The following is a 24,749-nucleotide window of genomic DNA, read 5'->3' on the forward strand; positions in this document are numbered from 1 at the left end:
CATCAATTTCTTCGTCATCTGCAGATCTAGTTGGCATATAAACTTGTACTACTGTAGTAGGTGTGGGCTTCGTGTCTATCTTGGCCACAATAATGCGTTCACTATGCTGTTTGTAGTAGCTTACCCGTACACCTATTTTTTTATTCATTATTAAACCTACTCCTGCATTACCCCTATTTGATTTTGTGTTTATAACCCTGTATTCACCTGACCAGAAGTCTTGTTCCTCCTGCCACCGAACTTCACTAATTCCCACTATTTCTAACTTTAACCTATCCATTTCCCTTTTTAAATTTTCTAACCTACCTGCCTGATTAAGGGATCTGAGATTCCACGCTCCGATCCGTAGAACGGCAGTTTTCTTTCTCCTGATAACGACATCCTCTTAAGTAGTCGCCGCCAGGTGATCCGAACGGGGGACTATTTTATCTCCGGAATATTTTACCCAAGAGGACGCCATCATGATTTAATCATACAGTAAAGCTGCATGCCATCGGGAAAAATTACGGCCGTAGTTTCTTCTTGCTTCCAGACGTTCGCAGTACCAGTACAGCAAGGCCATTTTGGTTAGTGTTACAAGGCCAGATCAGTCAATCATCCAGACTGTTGCCCCTGCAACTACTGAAAAGGCTGCTGCCTCTCTTCAGGAACCACACGTTTGTCTGGCCTCTCAACAGATACCCTTCCGTTGTGGTTGCACCTACGGTACGGCTATCTGTATCGTTGAGGCACGCAAGCCTCCTCACCAACGGCAAGGTCCATGGTTCATGGGGGGAGGAATTAAGTCATATAAATAACAAAATAAAAATCATTACACTGGACTTTCCATAGAACATGACTTGGAGTAAGAGAATAGTGTACTAATACTCCCCTAACAATCAGAATTACAAAATTAAGCCAAATAAATTAAGCCGGCGGATAGTACATGACTTTCTCTCCTAATGTATGAATTTAGTGACATATTACGTTGTAGCGAAATGAAGCGTACAGCAGACAATTGACTACATACAGGAAACGAAATATGACAGCCACCGATCCACCTGTAGATGAGGCTGCCAGCTTAAGGAATACGTTGTGAAGGAAAATAAAACTGAGTGACGTAGATAACTGTTTTAAGTTTGTATTTTACATCATAAACACTCGTGGTTTCAAATCACAGGCCAACAAGGACGAAATAAAATCAAAATACAGCTCGCGAGCAGAAACTGAGCAGTATTTTCCTAAACATTTGCTTTGCTCTAAGAATTTTTTGGTCCCTGCCAGTACCTACGCACGCGACTCGTAGGTTGTTTAGCACATTCGAAATCGTAAGGAAAGCTATAAAATCCACTATGACGCAGAAGATGTCAACGTATATAGCAGTACTAGCTTCGATTCGTTTACGAGTCCCCAATTAAACTCTAATGATAAGTGCAGAAGGGCAAAAAATTATTTGCCCCCAGGAGACGTCACGTTAATTCGTGTTGCGCCACCTCTCGACTTAACAATGGAATCACTCCGGCAAGGATGAGGTCTTCAGGTATCTATGTGAAGCCATTCGCTGATAATTCTATACATATTAAGGCGAAAAAAAAACCACGACGCTCCACGAAGGAATTATCCGAATGGGGCCGAAATAGCTAGATATGCAGTACATATTAAAACAAACAAATGATTACAGTTTCAGACATATTGGATGATTTATTGAAGACAAAGATCTTCACAAATTGAGGAAGTCAGTAACGCTTTGTACCGCCCCTGGCTCTAATGCAAGCTGTTATTCGGCTTGGCATTGATTGTCAGAGTTGTTGGACGGCCTCCTGAGGGATTTAGTGCCGAGGTCTTTAAAACTGGTCCTTTAGATCGTCGAAATCCCAAGGCGATTGCAGGGTGCTGCCCATAACACTCCCAAGTTCTCAGTTTGGAAGAGATCCGGCGACCTTTATGGACAAGTTAGGTCTTGGCAAGTACGAAAACAAGCAGTAGGAACGCTCGTGGTGTGCGAGCGGATATTATATTGCAGAAATGTAAGCCCAAGTTGGCTTGCCATGAAAGGCAACAAACAGATGCGTAGAATATCGTCGACGTACCGCTGCGCTCTAAGAGTGCCTCAGATGACAAGCAGAGGAGTACTACCACGAAAAGAAATGGTATCCCAGCTGATCACTTCTTGTTGTTGGGCCGTATGGCGGACGAAATCAGGGTGGTACACCACCGTAATCCTGCTTGTCTCCAGGCACATCTTCGGCCTGGAATCTCATTGCCTGAAGTAGAACTGTCTTCAGTGATGAGTCTCACTTCGAACCAAGCTCCAAAGACGTGTCTGGAGGCTCCCCAGAGAACCTGACTGTTGGCCGCCATACGGCCAAACAACCAGGAGTGATTGTTTGGGGTGCAAGTTCTCATCATACTGTAGCAGTACCCATTTGGTTGACATACGCAGCACACTTACAGCACAACGGTACGTAGACGCTATTCTACGCCTCGTTTTATTACCATACAGGGCTACCCATTCTGGGGTTACCCTTCAGCAAGATAATGCCCGCTCGCACACCTCGAGAGTTTCAACTGCCAAACCGCTCCTCGTCCAGCAAGGTCACAGTATCTCTCGCAAATTGAGAAACTGGAGCATTATGGGCAGAGCCCTGTGAACAGCTTGGGATTTTCACGATCTAACGCGCCAATTTGACTGGGTATGCCTCAGGAAGGCATCCGTCAATTCTATCAGTCAATGCAAGCCCAAATAACAGCATTCGTAAGGGCCGGAAGTGGACTAACATGTTGTTGACTTGTTATATTTGCGAAGCTCTTTTTGTATAAATCATCATTTTTTCTGAAATCGTAACTATTTTTTTGTCTGTGTATGTACAATATATCTACCAATTTCCGTCCCATTAGGATATTTTCTTCGGGATGCGTGCATTTTTTTGTGTTAGAATGTTCTATTGGCAGTGTCTCTATATAACGGTATACTATGCAATGTCCTGCAAACCTGCATGCATGTCTGCAAACAGTACAGTATATACATGTCTAGGCAAAGGTCGAGACAACAATAAGTAAGTCTGTTCCTGTGTGGGACTCACTGTGATTTTGGAAGTGCAGGACGTGGATTCACCGTGACATACGGAATTTTGGGTTATTCTGGGAAGTGTGCTTGGTTAGCCGAAGTGGTTAAGGGAACGCTTGAGTAAAGCGGGAAATCCGAGTTCGAGTCACAGTCCAGTACAAATTTTCAAGTGGCGCCAATAAATTACACAGTTGGAGTCTCGCTGGTAATTGTATCCGTAGAGCCACTAAATTGCAGGATGCTAACTACTGCATTTCTGCCGCTGTTTCAAACAGTCCCTAATCAGTTTCGGTTTGGTGAAATGTCTGGAGAAGGTTACGTGCCATCAGCACTGAATTACAGAAGAGGTGTTATTGTGATATGGGGGTGGTTTTCGTTGTTAAGGTGTGGTCCGCTTATTGTTCTTAAGAGAACGCTAAATTCAGAAGGATTTGATAACAATTTACATTGTAATTCGTACAATAGAGAAACAGTTCGGAGACTATGAATGCTTGTATGACTAAGACAATGCACTCTGTCATAAAACAGCGTTTGTGAGGGAACTGTTTGTGGACAATAATGTTCCTGAAATGGACTGGCCTGTCCTGTCCTATCCTGTGGGATAAGTCACTACGTCTATTCACGCGAGATCCCAGCGTCGAACATCACTACTTTCTCAGATCTCCGCTCTTGAGAGAGAATAGGCTGCCATTCCTCCACAGACATTCAGACACCCCTCTGGAAGTGTTCCCAGGAGAGGTGGTGGTGGTGGTGGTTAGTATTTAACGTCCCGTCGACAACGACGTCATTAGAGACGGAGCAGAACCTTGGGTTAGGGAAGGATTGGGAAGGAAATCGGCCGTGCCCTTTCAAAGGAACCATCCCGGCATTTGCCTGAAACGATTTAGGGAAATCACGGAAAACCTAAATCGGGATGGCCGGAGACGGGATTGAACCGTCGTCCTCCCGAATGCGAGTCCAGTGTGATAACCACTGCGCCACCTCGCTCGGTGTTCCCAGGAGAGTTCAAGCCTTGAAAAAGGCCAACATTAAAGTCCACTAACGGGTGTTCGCATACTTTTGATCAGACTGTGTACATCTGGGCAACAGCAGACTCAAACAAAATTGCTTTACGTGACTGGTGTTCCTAATGCGACAGCCATAATTTTAGTGGCCTGAAGGAAGACATTTATGGTCATTACTTTGCTTCAGACGAAGACGTGAACGCCTAGGTACAATTATGATTCCGTAGGTAACCGCAAACATTTTCCATGTAGGCATTGACCGTCTTGTCTCATAGTGCGATACATATGGCGATTATTTTGGGGTTAATAAACAGTTTACTTACTTTTTTCCATCTATCTCGTTTTTAATTGAGTATACTGAGGTGACAAATGACAGAAGTCAAGAGATACCTCCCAATATTGTGCTGAACCTCCTTTTAGTTCGGCATACTGCAGCAGCTCGACATGGCATGGACTTAACAAGTCGCTGGAAGCGCCCTGAGAAATATTAAGCCATGCAGTCTCCATAGGCATCCATAACTGCGATAGTGTTGCCATTGCAGGATTTTGTGCACGAACAGACCGCTCGACTACGTTCCATAAATGTTCAATGCGATTCATGTCGGGCAATCCGCGTAGCCAATTCGCTCAAACTGCCCAGAATGTTCTTCAGACCAACTGCGAACAATTGGGTTCGGTGGCACAGAGGATTGTCATCCACGAAAATGCCGTCGTTGCTTGGGAATGTGAAGACCATGAATGGCTTCAGATGGTCTACAGGTAATTGAACCATTTACAGTGAATGATAGGTACAGTCAGACGAGAGGACCCAATCCATTCTGTGTAAGCACAGCCAGCCCACACCGTTATGGAGGCACCACCAGCTTGCACAGTGCTTTGTTGACAACTTGGTTCCACGGCTTCGTGGGGTATGCGCCACACTAGAACCCTACCATCAGCTCTTGCCAACTGAAATCTGGACTCACCTCAGAAGGCCATAGTTTTCTAGTTTTCTAGGGTCTAACTAATGTTATGAGCCCAAAAGGGGCGCTGAGGCGGCGTCGTGCTGTTAGCAAAGGCACTCGCGTGGTCGTCTGATGCCATAGCCCATTAACGCCCAATTCCTAAGCCTTGTCCTAACGAATTGATTTCGGCGGTTATGTCATGCAGTGTTGCTTGTCTGTTAGCACTGACAATTCTACGCAAACGCCGCTGCTCTCTGTCATTAAGTGAAGGCCGTCGGCCTTTGCGTTGTCTGTGATTCAAGGTAATGCCTAAAATTTGACATCCTCGGCACACTCTTGACACTGTAGATCTCGGAATATTGAATTCCCTAACGATTTCCGAAACAGAATTAGTCTAGGTCCATCTACCATACCGCGCTCAAAGTCCGCTAATTCCCGTCGTCCAGCCATTATCAAGTCAGATACCTTTTCACATATTTCAGCTCTGCTGATACACTGTCCTTTTATAGCTTGTGTACGCGATACTAGCGCCGCCTGTATACATGCATATCGCTATCCAATGACTTTTGCCACCTCAGTATATATTGCTTTCGTCTTTGACGGTCAGTAAGTACGCAGCGTCTGCCACGTCGCTGTGAGCGCCGCGCAGTGCCGGCTGGCCGCTTGTACTCACGGAAGAGGCGCTCGGGACTCATCATGCGCAGCATGTGTGGCGCCGGCGAGTTGAAGAGCGGGACGCGCATCGTGTTCCGGATGGGCAGCCGGCCAGAGGCGTCCGTCTTGAAGCTGCCGTTCTGGAAGGAGCGCATCGCGCTCACCCACGCCTCGCTCGTGCTGTAGATGAAGCTGCCGTCGATCCACGCCGTCATCCGGTTCGTCTGCAAGCACAGCACACGTCCTCTGGCGTATTATTCGCGCACTTCTCGAAGATACTAGGTGCGTTGACTGATGTACCCCAGCTCAGTCGATTCACAAAAGGCACTCGACCTGTAGCGATAACTTCTCGCTCCCAACCAACCCAGATTTTGGTAGCACATAGCACTGAAGTTAGCCGTGACAAGCCGAGTTAACGACACACGAAGTGAAACTCAGTACAGAGAAGAAAAGACAATATCGTTACGGTAATGGCCAGTGTCCACTGCGCTGCTGAGGTTGGTAACGACCCGAAAGAAGTGAATATCGGTCCAAAATCGCACGCCGTCGTGTTATTTTTTGTCGCTTCTTCACCCAATGGGACGAATGTGTTGCTGGAGGGCTCAATTAAAATTGAGATGCGATGCACCGTCATTACTTTCGTTGCGACTACCAATGAAATTGATTAACTTCTCATGATTGGGGTTCACAGTCGTGTAGAATTTCGTAAAAGACATATTCGCCACAGACCGTGTAAATTATTTGTTTTCATTATTGGATTTCAGCATTAAGGCCGTTACCTAGTGGTATAATGCAAAAGCACATTACAAAAATTGCAAAGACAACACATTGCTTCAGCACGTGTCAGTCTTCAAAAATCCTTCGACAAGTACACACACCGTAGTCATGTCTGCGCCGTTTAACTGTAAGTGTACAGCAACATTAAACAACTTCGTTTAATGTCACAATGTTCTTGCAGTTAAAAAGTCTCAGGCACGACTATGGCGTGTGCAGTGTTGCAGAATTCTTGAAGTTCTGCATATGCTCAAACACAGTGGTGATGTATTTTTTCTGTCATTTTTGTAATGTACGGAAGTGTACATGGCATATTCGTGGCATATTCGTGTTATCTATGCAGGGTGATTATGCTGCCCGTACCCATGGATTTTATGCAACCTCCAACACTTTCAAATACTGCACGCAAGATTTTCATATTTTCAAGCTTGCTACATTCAAACTGTTAGTCCCAGAGAAAAGTGAGCACGACCTCTGTATAGGAAATTTTAGTATAGTTACATTTTGTACATTAAATTTCCTACAGAAACGTTCTGTTCATTTTTTTTCTGTAGGACTAATGGTTTTACGTGTAGCAAGCGAGAGAGTATGAAAGTCTCGTCCATATTTTTTTAAGGCGTTGTGGGTTGCATAAACCTATCGGTAGCGGCAGATCAATTACCAGGTATAAATTTTTTATTTTTATACGTTTTGCAGTTTACCAATTGCAGCTGCGAAAATAAATACATTCTACAGACAATGGTGAATATGATGTCTATTAAAACAAAATTGTCAGCAGGTACAAAGAAAGTAATGCGCATATCCGTTACTGCAGTAGCTATACCCTGGTTAGAAAAATGACGTGATTGACAGCTAACTGATTATCTGATACCAGTCAGAGGATCCTAGCCACTACTTTTGTTCACTACTGTCGCATCGCTCTTCGTCCTCACGCCCCAGTTGTCGTAGTCAGATGTAGACAACAACAGCTACCACATAAGTAACTGTTGTGATTTGCTCTCGTCGTGTCGCTTGGTTTCTCTGAACTGATTTTTCTGTTCTACTAAACGTAATGTCCCAAACCACAGCAAAATTGCGCGGAAAAATGAAAAGGGTTTCAAAAATTCTGAAAGGAGAATTCAGTAAGTCAACACCGCCCATTTCCATGCCTAACTGTCAATCACCTTGTTACTTTGACCTACGTGAAGGAACTATTTTTAACGGAAAATTAATGGTCCTACGGTCACAAAAAGAATTGATTGAACATATCCATTGAGCAAAGTGCGGAACAACATGACTGTACATTAAAAGAAAGTAACTGCACTCCATCACTTATAAAATAATTGTTTCATTCCATAATTTTCGATCATTTTCATGTCCATTTTCATATTGACATAAAGAAGTAAAATATTGATTTTGTGTGATGGCTTGCAATCTCATTTACTAGAGTAGAATTGTCTTTAGTGACGAGTCCCGCTGTGAGCTGAGCGCCGATGATCAGTGAAGACGTGTCTGGAGACGCCCCTGACAGCAGTGAGTGTCGCCCCCCAACAAGCCCGACAACCAGGAGTGATGGTCTGGGGTGCCATTTCTCTACATAGCAGGATCCAGTGGTAGTCATCCGCAGCACCCAGATAGCACAGCAGTGCGTCGATGTTCGGCGGCCCCTATTGTTGCCCTTCATGTCACGTCATCTTGGGCTTACATTTCAGCAAGATAATACCCACCTGCGTACGGTGAGAGTTTCTTCTGCTTGTAGTCATTCTTTGCCAAACACTACCTTGGCCAGCAGGGTCGCCACATCTCTCACCAACTGAGAAAATTTGGGGTATTATGGGCAGAGCTCTCCAACCAGCTCGGGATTTTGACTATCTAACGCTCGGGAGGACATCCAAACCGAATAACTGGTTGTATAAGAGCCAGAGGTGGTACATAGCGTTACTGACGCGTTCATTTTGTGGTGCTCTTCCTCTTGAATAAATTATTCACTTTTTCTGAAATTGTAATCATTTGTTTGTCTGTACATATAAATCACATGTAGCAATTTCCGCCCCATTAGGATAAATCTTCCGCGGTGCGCCTTTTTTGTCTTAGAGAAGATTGGGTCGGTCCTGGAAACTTGCTGGCATAGCCTAAATGGTTAAGACGACCTGTCATGATAAACGGGAAATTAAGTTTCGAGTACGGGTCCGGCACAGATTTTCATCTGTCACAAACAGACGATGCCAGTCCGGTTTGGAAAATGCCAATCAATTTCGGAATGCAGTTATGAGCCAGTACATTAAGACTTGCTTAATAGGGTATTGCTCCAACTCAAGAACGCAGTACAACAGTGATGGTGCATGGTATGGATTCGACATATACTTTTTAGGTTTCCGGAGGAATGTGACACCAAATATCTACGCACACATCACGCAACAACAGCAAACAGTGGACCGTTGGTTAACGGGCGCGGAGCTGGCGCCAGGTAGTATCCCAGATTTGTTCCATGGGGATCAGATTGGCCGAACATTTTAACCAAGACATAACCGTTAGTTCAGTATCGTGATCCCCAGACCGCTTCAGCAGAATTCTGGCCCATCATATTCGGGCAAGACGTCAAGCATGAAGCGATGCAGGTGGTCTGCCGTAATGTTCATGTAGTCCACATCTGCAAAGTTGCCTTCCATTACAGCTGCAGGTCCAATGGAAGCCGAGGTGAACGTCGTCCATAGCATAATACTGCCCCGACCGTCCTGCGTCCGTGGCAGGGAGAATGTTTAGAACAGGCGTTTGCGTGGATGACTGCTTATCCGAACATGACCCTCAGCCAGCTGTAACAAGAAATATGTTGCATCCGACCAGGTGTGACCTTTTGATTGACCCTAGTTAGTGATCCTCTGGCGCGGAGCTCAACAGTGTGTAATGAACGGTGTGCGCCGAAACACATGTGCTAGCAGCAACTCTGTCTTCAAAAATGGCACGGATCGCCTATTCTGCTTTACAGAGAGCGTAAGCCTGTAACCTTCACGTTCTTTGATGAGGGATGGGCGTCCTTGAGCTTGTCGCCTACTGGTATGTTCACCGTCCTTCAACTACTTGCCATAGACGACAGCAGTACGCGAAAAGCCAACCACCTTTGGTGTTTCCGAGATACTCGCCCTCCAGGCGCCGGGCCATAAGAATTTGTCCGTCTTCAAACTCGGTAATGTAAATGGATTGCCCTGTTTATGACCTGTATCGCTGCAAGAATGGTTCCACATTCGTGCCTGTTTCGCTGACGTAATTTCCTTACGACGTCTCGCCTTCGCACCTCCAATAGGTGGCGTTCAAGCTCGCGGTGAGGAGTGGCATAGCTTTTAGCATTATTAGTGTACATAGGAATCACTATGAAATAATATTATATATAATATTCCATTACATTTCAGTACTCAGAAGTACGTGCGACCTTGTGAAACACTGGCACATATCGAAACGCATTGAGTCGTATATGCTCATGATACAATCCAATTAGTACATAAGCCATTGTAACACAAATAGTAAGGCAAGGCTATAGGGAGCCAATTATAGATCGTACGTGTACACTGGTACACAGGAAAAGGATGTTATTTAACAGTGATCTGGCTATCGAATCCTTCGCATGAATTTATATGCTCTTCTAACTTGACATAGAGTCGTACAATGACAACTACTTCTAATCTTTCTTATAAACGAAAAAATACGTACATATGTGTATGGATACTTACATATTACACAAACATATAACGAGATGAATTAAAACAACAGCGCCAGTACTAACAGTGGGAACGTTGAGATGCTACTAACACAGTAAACTGTCAAAAAGTTTTGCAACAATTATGTTACTGCCGAATATGAAAGGCAACTACGCTGTACGTGCAAGAATACACGAAAATAATCAGGTAATACTAACAACCAGAATTTATAATCGTGATTATAAAATGGGACCATATTTATTTCATCATCTCGCTGTATGCTATTATGAAGCCTATGACATACATATAGCAGACATAACTGTAAAACAACAACACAGTTACTGTAAGTACCTCGTTCACGGATCGTGTATACAGAACAGAAAGACCAGGATGATTGCCGGAATAAAGTCTGTTACAGTGCTCGTTCAACGTTCATTGGATATCTGTACAATTTGCCTTCTGAGCAACAAAGAGCATCACATAGACAAGTAACATGGATTATCTGTTGTGAAGCCGTAGTACAACTGTCTCATAAATCGGTACTGAGAATATTACATACCACTTACCGAATGTGCGATATATGTATCACGTGTTTAGGGTATATGTTATCTCATAATCAAGTGCTATAAACCAAGGGAACACAAATCATTACATCACAATGATGACAATCATGTAAATACCTGTAGCATAACGCTGTTTTCAGCACCTGGTCTGGTCAGGCCAGCAAAATCGGTGTAACCTTTTGTTATAAATTAGCGTCCAATGAGAACGCTGGAGCTACAAAGTGTAGAAGCCGGACGAAGACTACGGGCCCGCATGTCCTTTGGTTTGATGGAGAGGGCTGGGGCGGTGAGACGTACCTGCTCCCTGGGGCTGTTGGGGCTGGTGCCGGTGCGCCGGTCGTAGCCGGCGCGGTGGAAGGGGATGGACTTGCCGCCCTCGCACTCGCGGTCGTACATCTCGTCGCACTTCTCCACCTCGATGTGGTGCACCTCGATGGGGCAGCCGCTCTCGCTCGCCATCAGCACCTCGGAGCTCACCACCTGGCCTGAACAACAGTCACCCGTCGCTGACAGCCGGACACGCGTAGGTACCCGCAAAACAGCTCATCTCCACACACACACACACACACACACACACACACACACACACACACACACAGTCTCCCATGCCTTACGGACTATATACATTCCCGGGTTCGATTCCCGGCGGGGTCAGCGATTTTCTCTGCCTCGTGATGACTGGCTGCTGTGTGATGTCCTTAGGTTAGTTAGCTTTAAGTAGATCTAAGTTCTAGGGGACTGATGACCATAGATGTTAAGTCCCATAGCGCTCAGAGCCATTTGAACCATTTGAACTATATACATACTTACTTTAACTATATCTTCACGGTCCCTGCAGGTAGCAGTATGCAGCATTTTTCTACGGAACAGAAGGAGTTGTCAAGGAAGAAACTTTCTCAGTTTGTTTTTAAGTTTTATCTTGCTGTCTGTCAGAGATTTTAAATCACTGCGTAAGAGATCAAATTTTTTGTTGCTGCATTGTGCACCCCTTTTTGTACTAAAGATACAGTAGAGCATCGATTATCCGAAGCAATTGGGGGAGATGGGTGTTCGGAAAACTGGTTTGTTCGGACAATCGACTTGTACATGTTTATTTGCCAAAAAGAAGTACTGGCTCTGAGCACTATGGGACTTCACGTCTATGGTCATCAGTCCCCTAGAACTTAGAACTACTTAAACCTAACTAAACTAAGGACGTCACACAACACTCAGTCATCACGAAAAGAAGTACTGTACAGTAAATTTATTCATAAAAACAGACATCTCTTTTAGTATTACAAAGTAACATACAAAGGCAACTTCAAGAGGAATATATAGTATGTGGCACAGTTTATTAAACAAAAATATATCCATATGACATACGCATTTTGCATGAACAATACACACAGTATACAAAATTAAGCATTTTGTATCGTCAAGTTCACTTCTTCACACAGCAGCACACAAGTGGTCGTAACAGAGAACAGAAGGTGACTTGTTTGCACCGTGAGAAGCTTTTCTTGGGGGCGTGCAATCCTTCAAACTGCGCGGAGCGGCAAGCCTCAACTTTAAGCTGGCGCAGCTGTTGCTGTGAACAGCTTTGATACTGCCGCTACTTCTACGGCCAGTGAAAAGCCGACAGAAGTGTGCTGATCGTTGAAACACAGCGACTGGCGGCTCGGCCCGTCAGCAGCGCCTTGTGAAGTCCGCATTAGAGGCAGTGTTCAGCCAGCGGTGACCCAGTGCGGCGACTACTGTGGGAAACTTGGTTTGGGAGTGAGCGGGATGATGGACGGTAGGATGGGAGAGTAACAGGTGCGAGCGGGTACACAGTTCGGTTAAGCGGTCGTTCGGTTGACCGACGTTCTGATAATCGACGCTCTACTGTAACCTTAAAGTGAAGTAATGAAAGTCATTTTTCCTTCTGGTATTCTACTTGCGTACACGATTGTTCCTTTTGAACTGTAGTGGATTATTTAGAACAAACTTCATGAGGGAATAAATGTTGATACTGTGAGCTGTAGTCAGAATGCTCAACTTCTTAAACAGATGTGTATAAGACGATAGTGGGTGAGCACCACGTACTATTCTTGCCGCACTTTTTGCGCAATGAAGACTTTCTTTCTTACAGTCGAGTTATCCCACAACATTATTCCATATAACATCACTGAGTGAAAATATGCAGAATATGTCAACTTACTGTTTGCAATAATTCTAAGTGCAGTGGCTAAACTAAGTTCTTTTAAGAGCTCAAAAAGTGCTATTTCCAATTTAACTTCTCATTAATATGGACATCTAAGAATTTTTAATTTTCTACCATATTTATTATTTCGTCGTCATGTGTTACACTTATCATTGGTGTAGTGGCCTTAGATGTGTAAAACTGAAGACGTTATGTCTTTTTAAAATTGAGGGTGAGACTGTTTGCAGAAAACTAGTCACTGATACTTTTAAGTTCCTACCCTATGTGTTGTTTCCTCGACATGTCTTACACTTATTATTTGTGTAGTACCCCTAGATGTGCAGAACTGACCACGTTATGTCTTTTTAAAATTGAGGGTGAGACTGTTGGCAGAAAAACAGTCAATGATACTTTTAAGTTTCTGTCCTATTTGTTGTTTTCTCACCATGTGTACATTTGTCACTGGTGTAGTACGCCTAGAGTGCAGAACTGAATACGTTGTGTCTTTTCAAAATTGAGGGTGAGACTGTTTGCAGAAAAACAGTCAATGATAAAGTTTTTATCCTATGTATTGTTTCCTCGACATGTCTTACACTTATTATTGGTGTAGTATCCCTAGATGTGCACAATTGAATACGTTATATCTTTTTAAAATTGAGGGTGAGACTGTTGGCAGGAAATCAGTCAATGATACTTTTAAGTTTCTGCCCTGTTTATTGTTTTCTCACCATGTGTACACTTGTTGTTGGTGTAGTACCCCTAGAGTGCAGAACTGAATACGTTGTCGTTTTTAAAATTGAGGGTGAGACCATTTGCAGAAAACCAGTCAGTGATATTTTCAAGAACTAATTCTGCTTGTTGTATGTTGGGAGATTGTTTATATATTTGAGACACAATAGCGGACCTAAGACTGAGCCTTGGGGAACCCCATACGTGATTTCTCCAATTAGATTCATGTCCACAGACTGTATTTGCTGGATTACTAAGTATAACTTCCTACTTTCTTTTGGTTAGATATGACTTTATCCATCGTTTGGCTACACCATCAATTCCATGAAACCTCATTTGATCTAGGAGAATACCGTGATTCACTCAGTCAAATGCCTTTGATAGTTCGCAGAAAGTACCAACCAGTGCTATTTTATTATTTAACGCTTTTATGTAAACGGAATTCCCAGTGAAGCAACACCTGTGAAACCAAAACTGTGATTTTCTAAGTATATTGTTGTTGCTAACGTCAAATAATGTACTAGAATACATCACTTTGTCAAAAGTTTTGGAAAATGATGTCAGCAGTGAAATAGGTCGGTAGTTATAACCTTTCTTTAACGGCATATTTCAGTCTCTTTGGAAAAATGCCTGCAATGCATTACAAATTTCAGACTAGACTGGGCTTATTATATGAGAATAAATCTTTAGTACTCCAGATGAGCATTTATTTTTGAGAGATTGTATAATTTTCTTAATTTCTGGAGGAAGGGTTGGTGATATATTCGCAAGACTGAATTTTATGAGAGTTATTTTTTTCAATATACTACTGTGATTTTTATCTTGAACTGCTTGAGCCTATACTTTTTACTATATTTAAGAAATGATTGCGAAATACATTTGCCACCTGTGACTCATCATTTATAGCCCTTCCATTCAGTTCAGTATTGATGCTGTCTTGTTCTGTTGCTGGTTGTGCTGTCTCTCGTTTCACTACATTCCACACAGCCCTAATTCTGTTGTTGAGTTACTGATTCCTGAAATTGAGTGCACGTCCCTTGATTTTTGATAAGCTTTCTAAGTAATTTTTATTAGTTTTTGTAGAGCTCAACTACTTACTGCTTGATACCTTATTGTTCTTGCCAAAAGATACAGTTCGCTCTTCCTTTCACAGGGTATTTCGATCCATCTAGTTGTCCTTATCCTTTACATGGCTGTTTAGTGTCGTTTCTGATTAGCTTCCACGGAAAGCTATTTTCAAATAATGATATGAATTTATTATGGAATAGATTAAATTTTATGTTAGCATTTGGTTCATTGTAAATTTCATCCCAGGTGAAGCCCTCTAAACTATTCTGAAAAAGATTTGTCTCGGAGTCATCAATTACTTTGATCTCCACTGAGTAGTGTCCATACTGTAAAGCACTGTGATATTTACCATATCTAACTGTGCATCATGATCAGAGAGAGAGCAATTGTTAGTGGGCAAACAGTTATTTTCTTGCTTTGAGCTTTGCCAAAGAAAACATCAATTAGGGTCCTACTGTTTTTATTCACCCATGTCGAGAATCAGTTACTGAGATCAAACTGCACGAACCATATAAGGTTTCCAGACAATTTAGAAAATCTACAGTGAATCGCCACAGACCATTAACTGCTTGCTGCTGTCTGGCAGACAGCACAGTAAGGAATCCACATTCCACACCAACAGTTCAAGAGTTACCAGTGGGCGTCTATATACAGTTACAATTAAAAATGAACTACATACTTCTGCGAGCTGATCACTACAAAAACTACTTGTTTTAGTGATTTTGAACGTGTATTCTGTCTTAATACCAGGATTGGATAAAAAGTCGTGGCATAACATGAAGGATGTGCTTCAAATGGCCTGCAGCTGGTAGCAGGACAGTTGGCGTAGCGCACTGAGCGGGCGACGGCTGTGTTTGAATCAGCTACAGTGTGTACTGTCTGAAAGAGCGGGAAGCCAATTCAAGCGCCCTAACACTGCAGATTACTAATGCAATTTCTTCCGACATTATCTTCGTCCCACACTGATAAGAAAGTGGCGGCACGCCTTCTGATAATGCATCCCGTCATCCTTCATGACAATGAGCGATACGACGCTGCGAGGCCCGTGCAGCGGCTTCTGCTTACGTGGGGGCGGATCCACCGTATTCACACGATATGAGTCTGTGCAATTACGACCTGTTCGCTAAAATGAAGGAACCTCTTCTTAGCATGCATTGGAACACAAGAGAAGACGTCATCGGTGCCACCGTATCATAGGGCCGCTCTTGCGAGACACCGACAGAGATGGACGTACTGACGTTATACGACACCTTCGATCTCTGTGGGGGAAGGTGATCGAGATGCGGTGCGATGGGATTATATTGAGAGCATGTGACACGGTGAGCGTCTGTCAACAAACTCTCGTATGAATTATAACAGCGTTGTCACTACATTTTATTCAACCCATGTTTATGTAAGAACTTCACATTTTTACATATTAGTTCTGCATGAGGTACTGTAGTGTAATCTTTTATACTTATCTAACTCTGTTGTTATGCGGTGCTCAGAAAGGCGCAGGATGTCTACTTTTAAAAGCTCTCTAAATTTTATACCATGATCAATTTTGACGCTTGCAGCCTCATCACCAGTTGTACATGATACATATACAGGATGGTCCATTGATCGTGACCAGGCCACATATCTCACGAAATAAGCGTCAAACAAAAAAAAAACCTACAAAGAACGAAACTTGTCTAGTTTGAAGGGGGAAACCAGATGGCGCTATGGTTGGCCCGCTAGATGGCGCTGCCATAGGTCAAACGGATATCAACTGCGATTTTTTAAATAGGAATACCCATTGATTATTACATATTCGTGTAGTACGTAAAGAAATATGAATGTTTAAGTTGGACCACTTTTTTCGCTTTGTGATAGATGGCGCTGTAATAGTCACAAACATATGGTTCACAGTTTTCGGCGAACACTTTGTAACAGGTAGGTTTTTAAATTAAAATAAATATGTAATAAAAAATTGGGGTTCCTATTTTTAAAAAATGCTGTTGATATCCGTTTGACCTATGGCAACGCCATCTAATTGACCAACCATAGCGCCATCTGGTTTCCCCTTCAAGCTAGACGAGTTTCGTTGTTTGGAGTTTTTTCGTCTGATGCTTATTTCGTGAGATACTTGGTCCGGTAACGATCAATGGACCACCTTGTATATCGTATCGATGTTGCGTTATATTCATTTTAATATGTTTGATTGTTTTGTCTTTCAATAACGTGCTCTGTCCAACTAGGAACCCACAGCAGCACTCACGAAACGATACCCCCAGCTGCTGGTTTCTGCAAAATATCGCACATCGATTCGATGTACGTCAGATGATACTGCTAGATCCCTCACAATCGAACATTATATAATGATATGAAGACTGCGTTCCCCGTAGCCATAAATCTTAAACATCACTACCCATTCTTCCCGCGCTTATATGTGGATGCAACGGGAATATATTCTGATATACGGTACAATGGGAAGTACCCTTTACCATGCCCTTGATAGCAGTTTCCAGAGTACAGATGCAGATGTAAAATGCACTAATGTGGCAAACTTCACGTCGAAAGTAACTTTGCTGAATAACAAAGCTCGATGAAACTTGGATCACACATGAAAGACCAGCTGCAGTATAGAACAGAAGATACCTGAAAGAAATAAGCAATTAGACGAAGAGAAATACGACTTTTATTGAAAGACAGTAATTACACTCAAGTCAACGCGATTCTTGATGGCCTCCTGGACATAAAAAACAGCAGGACTTGCTCTTAATGGAGTGTCCGTAGCTCGTGGTCGTGCGGTAGCGTTCTCGCTTCCGGCGCCGGGGTTCCCGGGTTCGACTCCCGGCGGGGTCGGGGATTTTCTCTGCCTCGTGATGACTGGGTGGTGTGTGATGTCCTTAGGTTAGTTAGGTTTAAGTAGTTCTAAGTTCTAGGGGACTAATGACCATAGATGTTAAGTCCCATAGTGCTCTAGACTCCTAAGGAATTTTTGTGGTAGGGCGTTCCGTTGCTCCACCATCGCTGTTGGCAAGCGATTTCAAATGGCTCTAAGCACTATGGGACTTAACATCTGAGATCATCGGTCCCCTAGACTTAGAACTACTTAAACCTAACTAACCTACACACATGCATGCCTGAGGAAGGATTCGAACCTGCCACCGTAGCAGTAGCGCGGCTCCGGACTGAAGCGCCTAGAACTGTTCGGCCACAGCGGTCGGCTGACAAGTGATGGATGGTCGTTGGTGCACATGAACGTCCCCTCATATGACGACAGGAGGGAACACATAATATACACATTGTCTAATACGATCGTTTTGGTGGGCTAAGTGTTATGGCGTGGAAAGGCATAATACTGTATGGGTGGACCAACATTCAAATCTTTAAACACGGTACAATCACTGGTCAACGTTATTGTCACACTGTACTCCTTTCTCATGTGCGTCTTTTCAGGGACGCATTCGGCCGTTACTTTATTGCATGGCTGACCGTGGGCGACCTCATCGAACAACGCAGGTGGAGGAGTTCTTGAAATGAGAACATATTCGGCGAATGAACTGACCTGACCGTTCAGCCGATTTACATAGCATCGAGTACGTGTGGATTGCGCAGTGGAGACGTATTTCAGCATGACCGCATGCACCAAAGAATACCCATCAGGTGTCACCCACGCTGGTGGTGCAAGAAACTCCTTACCAGCCTTCCGCATGGAAACACGCTGCAAAGCATGCATTCCCGTCTGTGGCTCTCACACATGCTACTTGTTCTGACCAGATGAAACCACTTTTGTCTGGCTGTTACTGTGCTTTCTTTGATTTCTCTGGGAGAAGGCCGATCAAACTAGTACAGGGTGACACACGGGAGACGGACGGTTTTGAACTGCGTAGTACTGAGGGCGCGGTGGTGCGGGGTGGTCGTGGTGGGGATAGTTCTGATCCACACAAGACGCCATTTCATTTACTCAGTCACTATCGAGCAGAGGGACTTGCAACGTCGAGTGTTTGTCTATAACAGTTTCGTGAAAAGTGGTGAGTCTATTATTGTTACGCAGCGATTGTTTCGTGCGGTTTAATGTCGGTCGACATGGAGCTGTTCCGAGCCATAACACGATCCTCAGATGGGTGGAAAACTTCAGATCAACTGGATACATACTGCATAAGAAGCATCCTGGCGCAAGACACAGAGTAACGACACCAGAAAAAGGTTGAAAGGCAGTCAGAAGCCCAGGAGGGTCAGCTAGACGTCACGCTAGTGAGTTACGAATCAATCGTGAATCGGTTACACGAATTTTCCATACAGAATTAAAATTCCATCCCCACAAAATGCTGATTGTCCAAATATAAGGAAACTGATTTCGCTGTATGAGAAGACTTCACTTACAGAATGCAAGTGATTTTGGGATCGAATGAAAATGAAATTTTATTGATGAGCGATGAAGCTCATTTTCATTTAAACGGGACCGTGAATAAGCAAAAAACCTACGTTAATGAGCTCCAGAGCATCCACACGTTATCCACTAGCGTCCTCTACACTCAGAAAAACCAAGTCTGGTGTGCTCTTGGTTCTGTTGGCATTATTGGACCTTATTTTTTTGAAGAGAACGGGGCCACAGTTACTGTTAATTCGGTTCGTCACATTCATATGCTTGAAAAATTCTTGAAACCAGAACTAAGAAGACGACGAATCCCTTTAAAACGTGTTTGGTTCCAGCAGGATGGGGCAACATCGCACACCGCAAACACTTCAATTACAGTTCTTAGACGCATGTTTCCTGGCTGGATTATCTCACGTTTTGGCAATGTTCCTTGGCTTCCCAGGTCTCCCGACTTGGCAGTATGTGACTTTGCGGGCCGTTGTGGCCGAGCGGTTCTAGGCGCTTCAGTCTGGAACCGCGCGACCGTTACGGTCGCAGGTTCGAATCCTGCCTCGGGCATGGATGTGTGTGATGTCCTTAGGTTAGTTAGGTTTAAGTAGTTCTAAGTTCTAGGGGACTGATGACCTCAGATGTTAAGTCCCATAGTGCTCAGAGCCATTATGTGACTTTTTTCTGTGGGTGTACCTTAAGAACTGTGTCTATAACCACAAACGACGAAATTTGGACGAGTTGAAGAATGCAATCATTCAGGAAATTGCTGCCATCCCTGCAGAGATTTTAGACCGTGTGATGGAGGATTTTGAGAAGAGACTTGAGTCCTGCATTCGAATGATGGACATCACCTTGACAACATTATTTTTCATAAATAACTTTGTTAACTAAAATGGCAAATAATGAGCTTTGATTTTGTGTAAATAATCATGCATTAATTTTAAAGTTGGCTGAGTATTATTTCATTAAAAACCGTCCGTCTACCGTGTGTCACCCTGTACACACGAAATATTGGTTCACTTTATTACACAAATGAATAGAACTTTTACTTAACTCCGATACACTTCTTTGCAACAGGACTGATTAATAATTTACAACTATCGTTGACTGTGAAACCATCGCTTGATGCACAGATTAAGAAACTGTTCTCTTGAGGTAGGAATGTTTGCTCATTTAGAACAGTAGAAGTTCATCTGAAACTTTAACAAATCGTTGGTGCAACAAAATGATGTTGTCTGCTGTAGCTGAGGTTTCGAACTACGGCAGAGTTCTTACAAGTCCGGCTCTGTCTCGATCTCAGTGCGATTGTAGTGCTGAGCGAGAGGTGTCCTCTTCAGGAGCGTCTTCCATACTTCGTTACGGATTGCAGCAAGTCCTCGCTGATGTCTGTGGTATCGATATGCATTGCCTACTTTGGTGTGGCAACGTGATCTCTGGACGATTCCACTCTATTAGGAGCCATGTCCCAATGTTTTAACGTCCAGATGACCATCATCAGTTGCTGTGACGTCACTATAATCATTATCATCGAATAAAAGTGCCATTTTTGTTCTTCTCGCTGCACATTTCTTTCAGTTACCGTCTGCACTACACTCTAGCGCTTCTTTCTATGGATGGTCCACGTTTCATCGATTTATATTACTTGGCAGTGGCACACCATGCGGAAGTTATTTTTACTGTTAAAATGTGCACATAACTCTACTTGTTTGTTAGTTAATGGCTATGTCACTTTTGTTAGGGCACAGACACTTGTAACCTGGCACACCTTTCAGAACGTGATAATTAATTGATTCGCCATAGAGTGGTAAGTGGCAGAAGAATGGTGAATTTTTAGTAACAGACATACTGACTGAAGAGTGGTTCCTCTTTGGAGGATAAGGGACATGGCGACTGGCTAAATACTGTTCCTTCTTAGTGTGTAAGGGGCAAGGCTACTGACTGATGAATGGATCGCTTTAAGTGGGTAAGGGACATAGTAGGTGACCGAAGAATGGTCCAGTTTAGTGGATAAGGGACATGGCGACTGATTGGAGAATGGTTTCTTGTTAGTGGATAAGATATATGGCGACTGAGCAAAGAATGGTTCCTTTTTAGTGGATTAGCGACATGGTGACTGACTGAAGAATGGATGCGTGTTAGTAGATAAGGGAGACGGCAGCTGACTACGAATGATCTATTTTACTGGATAAGGGAAAAAGGACTACAAACGTCTCAAAAATGAGATCGACAGGAAGTGCAAAATGGCTAAGCAGGATTGGCTATAGGACAAATGTAAGGATGTAGAGGCTCATCTCACTAGGGGTAAGATAAATACTGCCTACGGAAAAAATTAAAAGAAACCTTTGTAGAAAAGAGAACCACTTGTATGAATATCAAGAGCTCAGATGGAAACCCAGTTCTAAGCAAAGAAGGGAAAGCACAAAGGTGGAAGGAGCATATAGAGGGTCTAAACAAGGGCGATGTACTTGAGGACAGTATTATGGAAATGGAAGAGTAAGTAGATGAAGATGAAATGGGAGATATGATACTGTGTCAAGAGTTTGACAGAGCACTGAAAGACCTGAGTCGAAACAAAGCTCCAGGAGTAAAAAACATTCCATTACACCTACTGACAGCCTTGGGACAGCCAGCCCTGACAAAGCTCTACCATCTGGTGAGCAAGATGTATGAGACAGGCGAAATACCCTCAGACTTCAAGAACAATATAATAATTCCAATCCCAAAGAAAGCAGGTGTTGACAGATATGAAAATTACCAATCTATCAGTTTAATAAATCACGGCTGCAAAATACTAAAGCGAATTCTTTACAGACGAATGGAAAAACTGGTAGAAGCCGACCTCTGAGAAGATCAGTTTGGATTTCGTAGTAATATTGGAATACGTAAGGCAATACTGAACCTACGACTTATCTTAGAAAATAGATTAAGGAAAGGCAAACCTACGTTTATAGCATTTGTAGACTTAGAGAAAGCTTTTGAGAATGTTGACTGGAATACTCTCGTCTAAATTCTGAAGGTGGCAGGGGTAAAACGCAGGGAGCGAAAGGCTATTTACAATTTGTATAGAAAGCAGATGGCAGTTATAAGAGTCGAGGGACATGAAAGGGGAGCAGTGGTTGGGAAGGGAGTGAGACAGGGTTGAAGCCTATCCCCGATATTATTCAATCTGTATATTGAGCAAGCAGTAAAGGAAACAAAAGAAAATTTCAGAGTAGGTATTAAAATCCATGGAGAAGAAATAACAAGTTTGAGGTTTGCCGATGACATTGTAATTCTGTCAGAAACAGCAAAGGACTTGGAAGGTCAGTTGAATGGAATGGACAGTGGGACAGTGTCTTGAAAGGAGGATTTTAGATGTAAATCAACAAAAGCAAAACGAGAATAATGGAATGTGGTCGAATTAAGTCGGGTGATGCTGAGGGAATTAGATTAGGAAATGAGACACTTAAAGTAGTAAAGGAGTTTTGCTATTTGGGGAGCAAAAAAACTGATGAAAGGATATAAACTGTAGACTGGCAATGGCAAGGAAAGCGTTTCTGAAGAAGAGAAATTTGTTAACGTCGAGTATAGATTTAAGTGTCAGGAAATCGTTTCTGAATGTATGGAGCGTAGCCATGTATGGAAGTGAAACATGGACGATAAACAGGATGAAGAGAAGAGAAGCTTTCAAAACGTGGTGCTACAGAAGAATGCTGAAGATTAGATGGGTAGATCACATAACTAATGAGGAGGTATTGAATAAAATTGGGGAGAAGAGGAGTTTGTGGCACGACTTGAGTAGAAGAAGGGATCGGTTGGTAGGACATGTTCTGAGGCATCAAGGGATCATAAATTTAGCAATGGAGGGCAGCGTGGAGGGTAAAAATCGTAGAGGGAGACCAAGGGATGAATAAACTAAGCAGATTTAGAAGGATGTAGGTTGCAGTAAGTACTGGGAGACGGAGAAGCTTGAACAGGATAGAGTAGCATGGGGAGCTGCATCAAACCAGTCTCAGGACTTAAGACCACAACAACAACAACAAGGGACATGGTGACTGATTAATTAATCGTTCCTTGTCTAAGTTATGTGGCGACTGAGTAAAGAATGGTTCGTGTTTAGTGGTTAACGGACATAGTGACTCGGTTGTTAGTGCGTAATGTACGTGGCGACTGACCGAAGAAGGCGAGCAGCGCAGTCCTGTTGCGGGCGGACGCCATCCCGTCCTGGCCTCGCATGAACATCTGGCTAAGGCGGCGCGGGCTCGGCCGGCTCTGGCCCGCCAGCATGTACACGCCGTCCGCGTACGACGGCGGCGTCTTGCGGGTCAGCTGGTTGTCTGCAACACCAAAACACGCACACACGTCAGGCATGCCGCTTTACCAGTCGCCTACTCGCCGTGTAATGTTTCTGGGCTATTTTTTGTAATCAAGGAATATAATATTAGCTCTATGTCTTTCATTCGATACGTCGTACTTAATACCGGGTGTGCAAAAAGTCAGTATCAATTTGAAAACTTAATAAACCACGGAATAATGTACATACAGAGGTAAAAATTGACACACATGCTTGGAATGATATGGGGTTTTATTAGAACAAAAAAAAGTATTGCTAGACCCATGAAAGATCTCTAGCGCTCGTCGTTTGGTGATGATCGTGTGCTCAGCCGCCAATTTCGTGCCGCCTTCCACGTCCCCAGACCTCAATCCGTGCGATTATTGGATTTGGGGTTACCTGAAGTCGCAAGTGTATCGTGATCGACCGACATCTCTAGGGATACTGAAAGACAACATCCGACGCCAAAGCCTCAACATAACTCCGGACATACTTTACAGTGCTGTTCACAACATTATTCATCGGCTACAGCTATTGTTGAGGAATGGTGGTGGACATATTGAGCATTTCCTGCAAAGAACATCATCTTTGCTTTGTTCTACTTTGTTATGCTAATTATTGCTATTCTCATCAGATGAAGTGCCATCTGTCGTACATTTTTTGAACGTTTGTATTTTTTTGGTTCTAATAAAACCCTATGTCATTCAAAGCATGTGTGTCAATTTGTACCTCTCTATCTACATTATTCCGTGATTTATTCAGTTTTAAAATTTATACTGACTTTTTGATCACCCGCTATTTGTACACTGGACATTTTTCACACAGTAGTCTTCAATAGTCTCACGACATGACGGTTGTGAGTACAGGCATTATGACCTCTAGTTGTTAGCAGAATTGTCGTTACAGTAGCATTTTGTGAGGAGCAAGTGTCGGATGTTGGTCAAACTACTAAGCGATCTGAATATTGCTAGCAGAGGCAAAGATACAGACGATGTCGATTTTTGGAAATTTGATTTGGAAACAAATTAACTGAGAAGTGTGAAGATTTTCAAGCTACGTTGTTGCTGAACTGCTACTTGCGCGTAATTTATGACGTGTTTGAAAAACGGAAAGTTTTTGTGGAATTTTTCTTTACTGTTTCAAGTTAGTTACTTTCGTTGTTCTGATTAAACAAAATTATCAGTTGAAATGCCTTGCACTCAGAATTATACATTTACCACTTCTTTAACATTCTATCAATTGATTTCATGGCAGAGTAATATTTTTTTTGTGTAAGTGGTTTTTGCAAACATGCTGACAGTTGTTGCAATATAGTTTTCGGATGCTACTCTCTTCTGCATCATTTAGCGAACGCAATTTCCTGCATTGTCACTCCACGAAAACGTGAATTTTTATTTGTGTGTCATTTTATTGCACTCTGCGAAACACAGTGCTGAAAACTGAAGTTTACTGGTTAGAATACGAGGTCTGTGCAAAAAATTCCGTAA

At 43.1% G+C, this 24,749-nt stretch overlaps 1 protein-coding gene across 1 annotated transcript in view; it reads right to left on the reverse strand.

The window, feature by feature from the left end:
• The window catches only part of LOC126355596 (dual oxidase), a 582,817-nt gene that overhangs the window by 162,514 nt on the left and 395,554 nt on the right, over positions 1-24,749 (reverse strand). The window contains exons 3-5 of the mRNA XM_050005959.1: positions 23,105-23,266; positions 10,954-11,141; positions 5,668-5,872 (exon numbers count right to left, since the gene is read on the reverse strand). Of these exons, the coding sequence (XP_049861916.1) occupies positions 5,668-5,872; positions 10,954-11,141; positions 23,105-23,266 (555 nt within the window). The remainder of the gene's footprint in view (positions 1-5,667; positions 5,873-10,953; positions 11,142-23,104; positions 23,267-24,749) is intronic.

Source organism: Schistocerca gregaria, chromosome 3, assembly GCF_023897955.1.
Source record: "Schistocerca gregaria isolate iqSchGreg1 chromosome 3, iqSchGreg1.2, whole genome shotgun sequence".
Taxonomy (NCBI): Eukaryota; Metazoa; Arthropoda; class Insecta; order Orthoptera; family Acrididae; genus Schistocerca; species Schistocerca gregaria.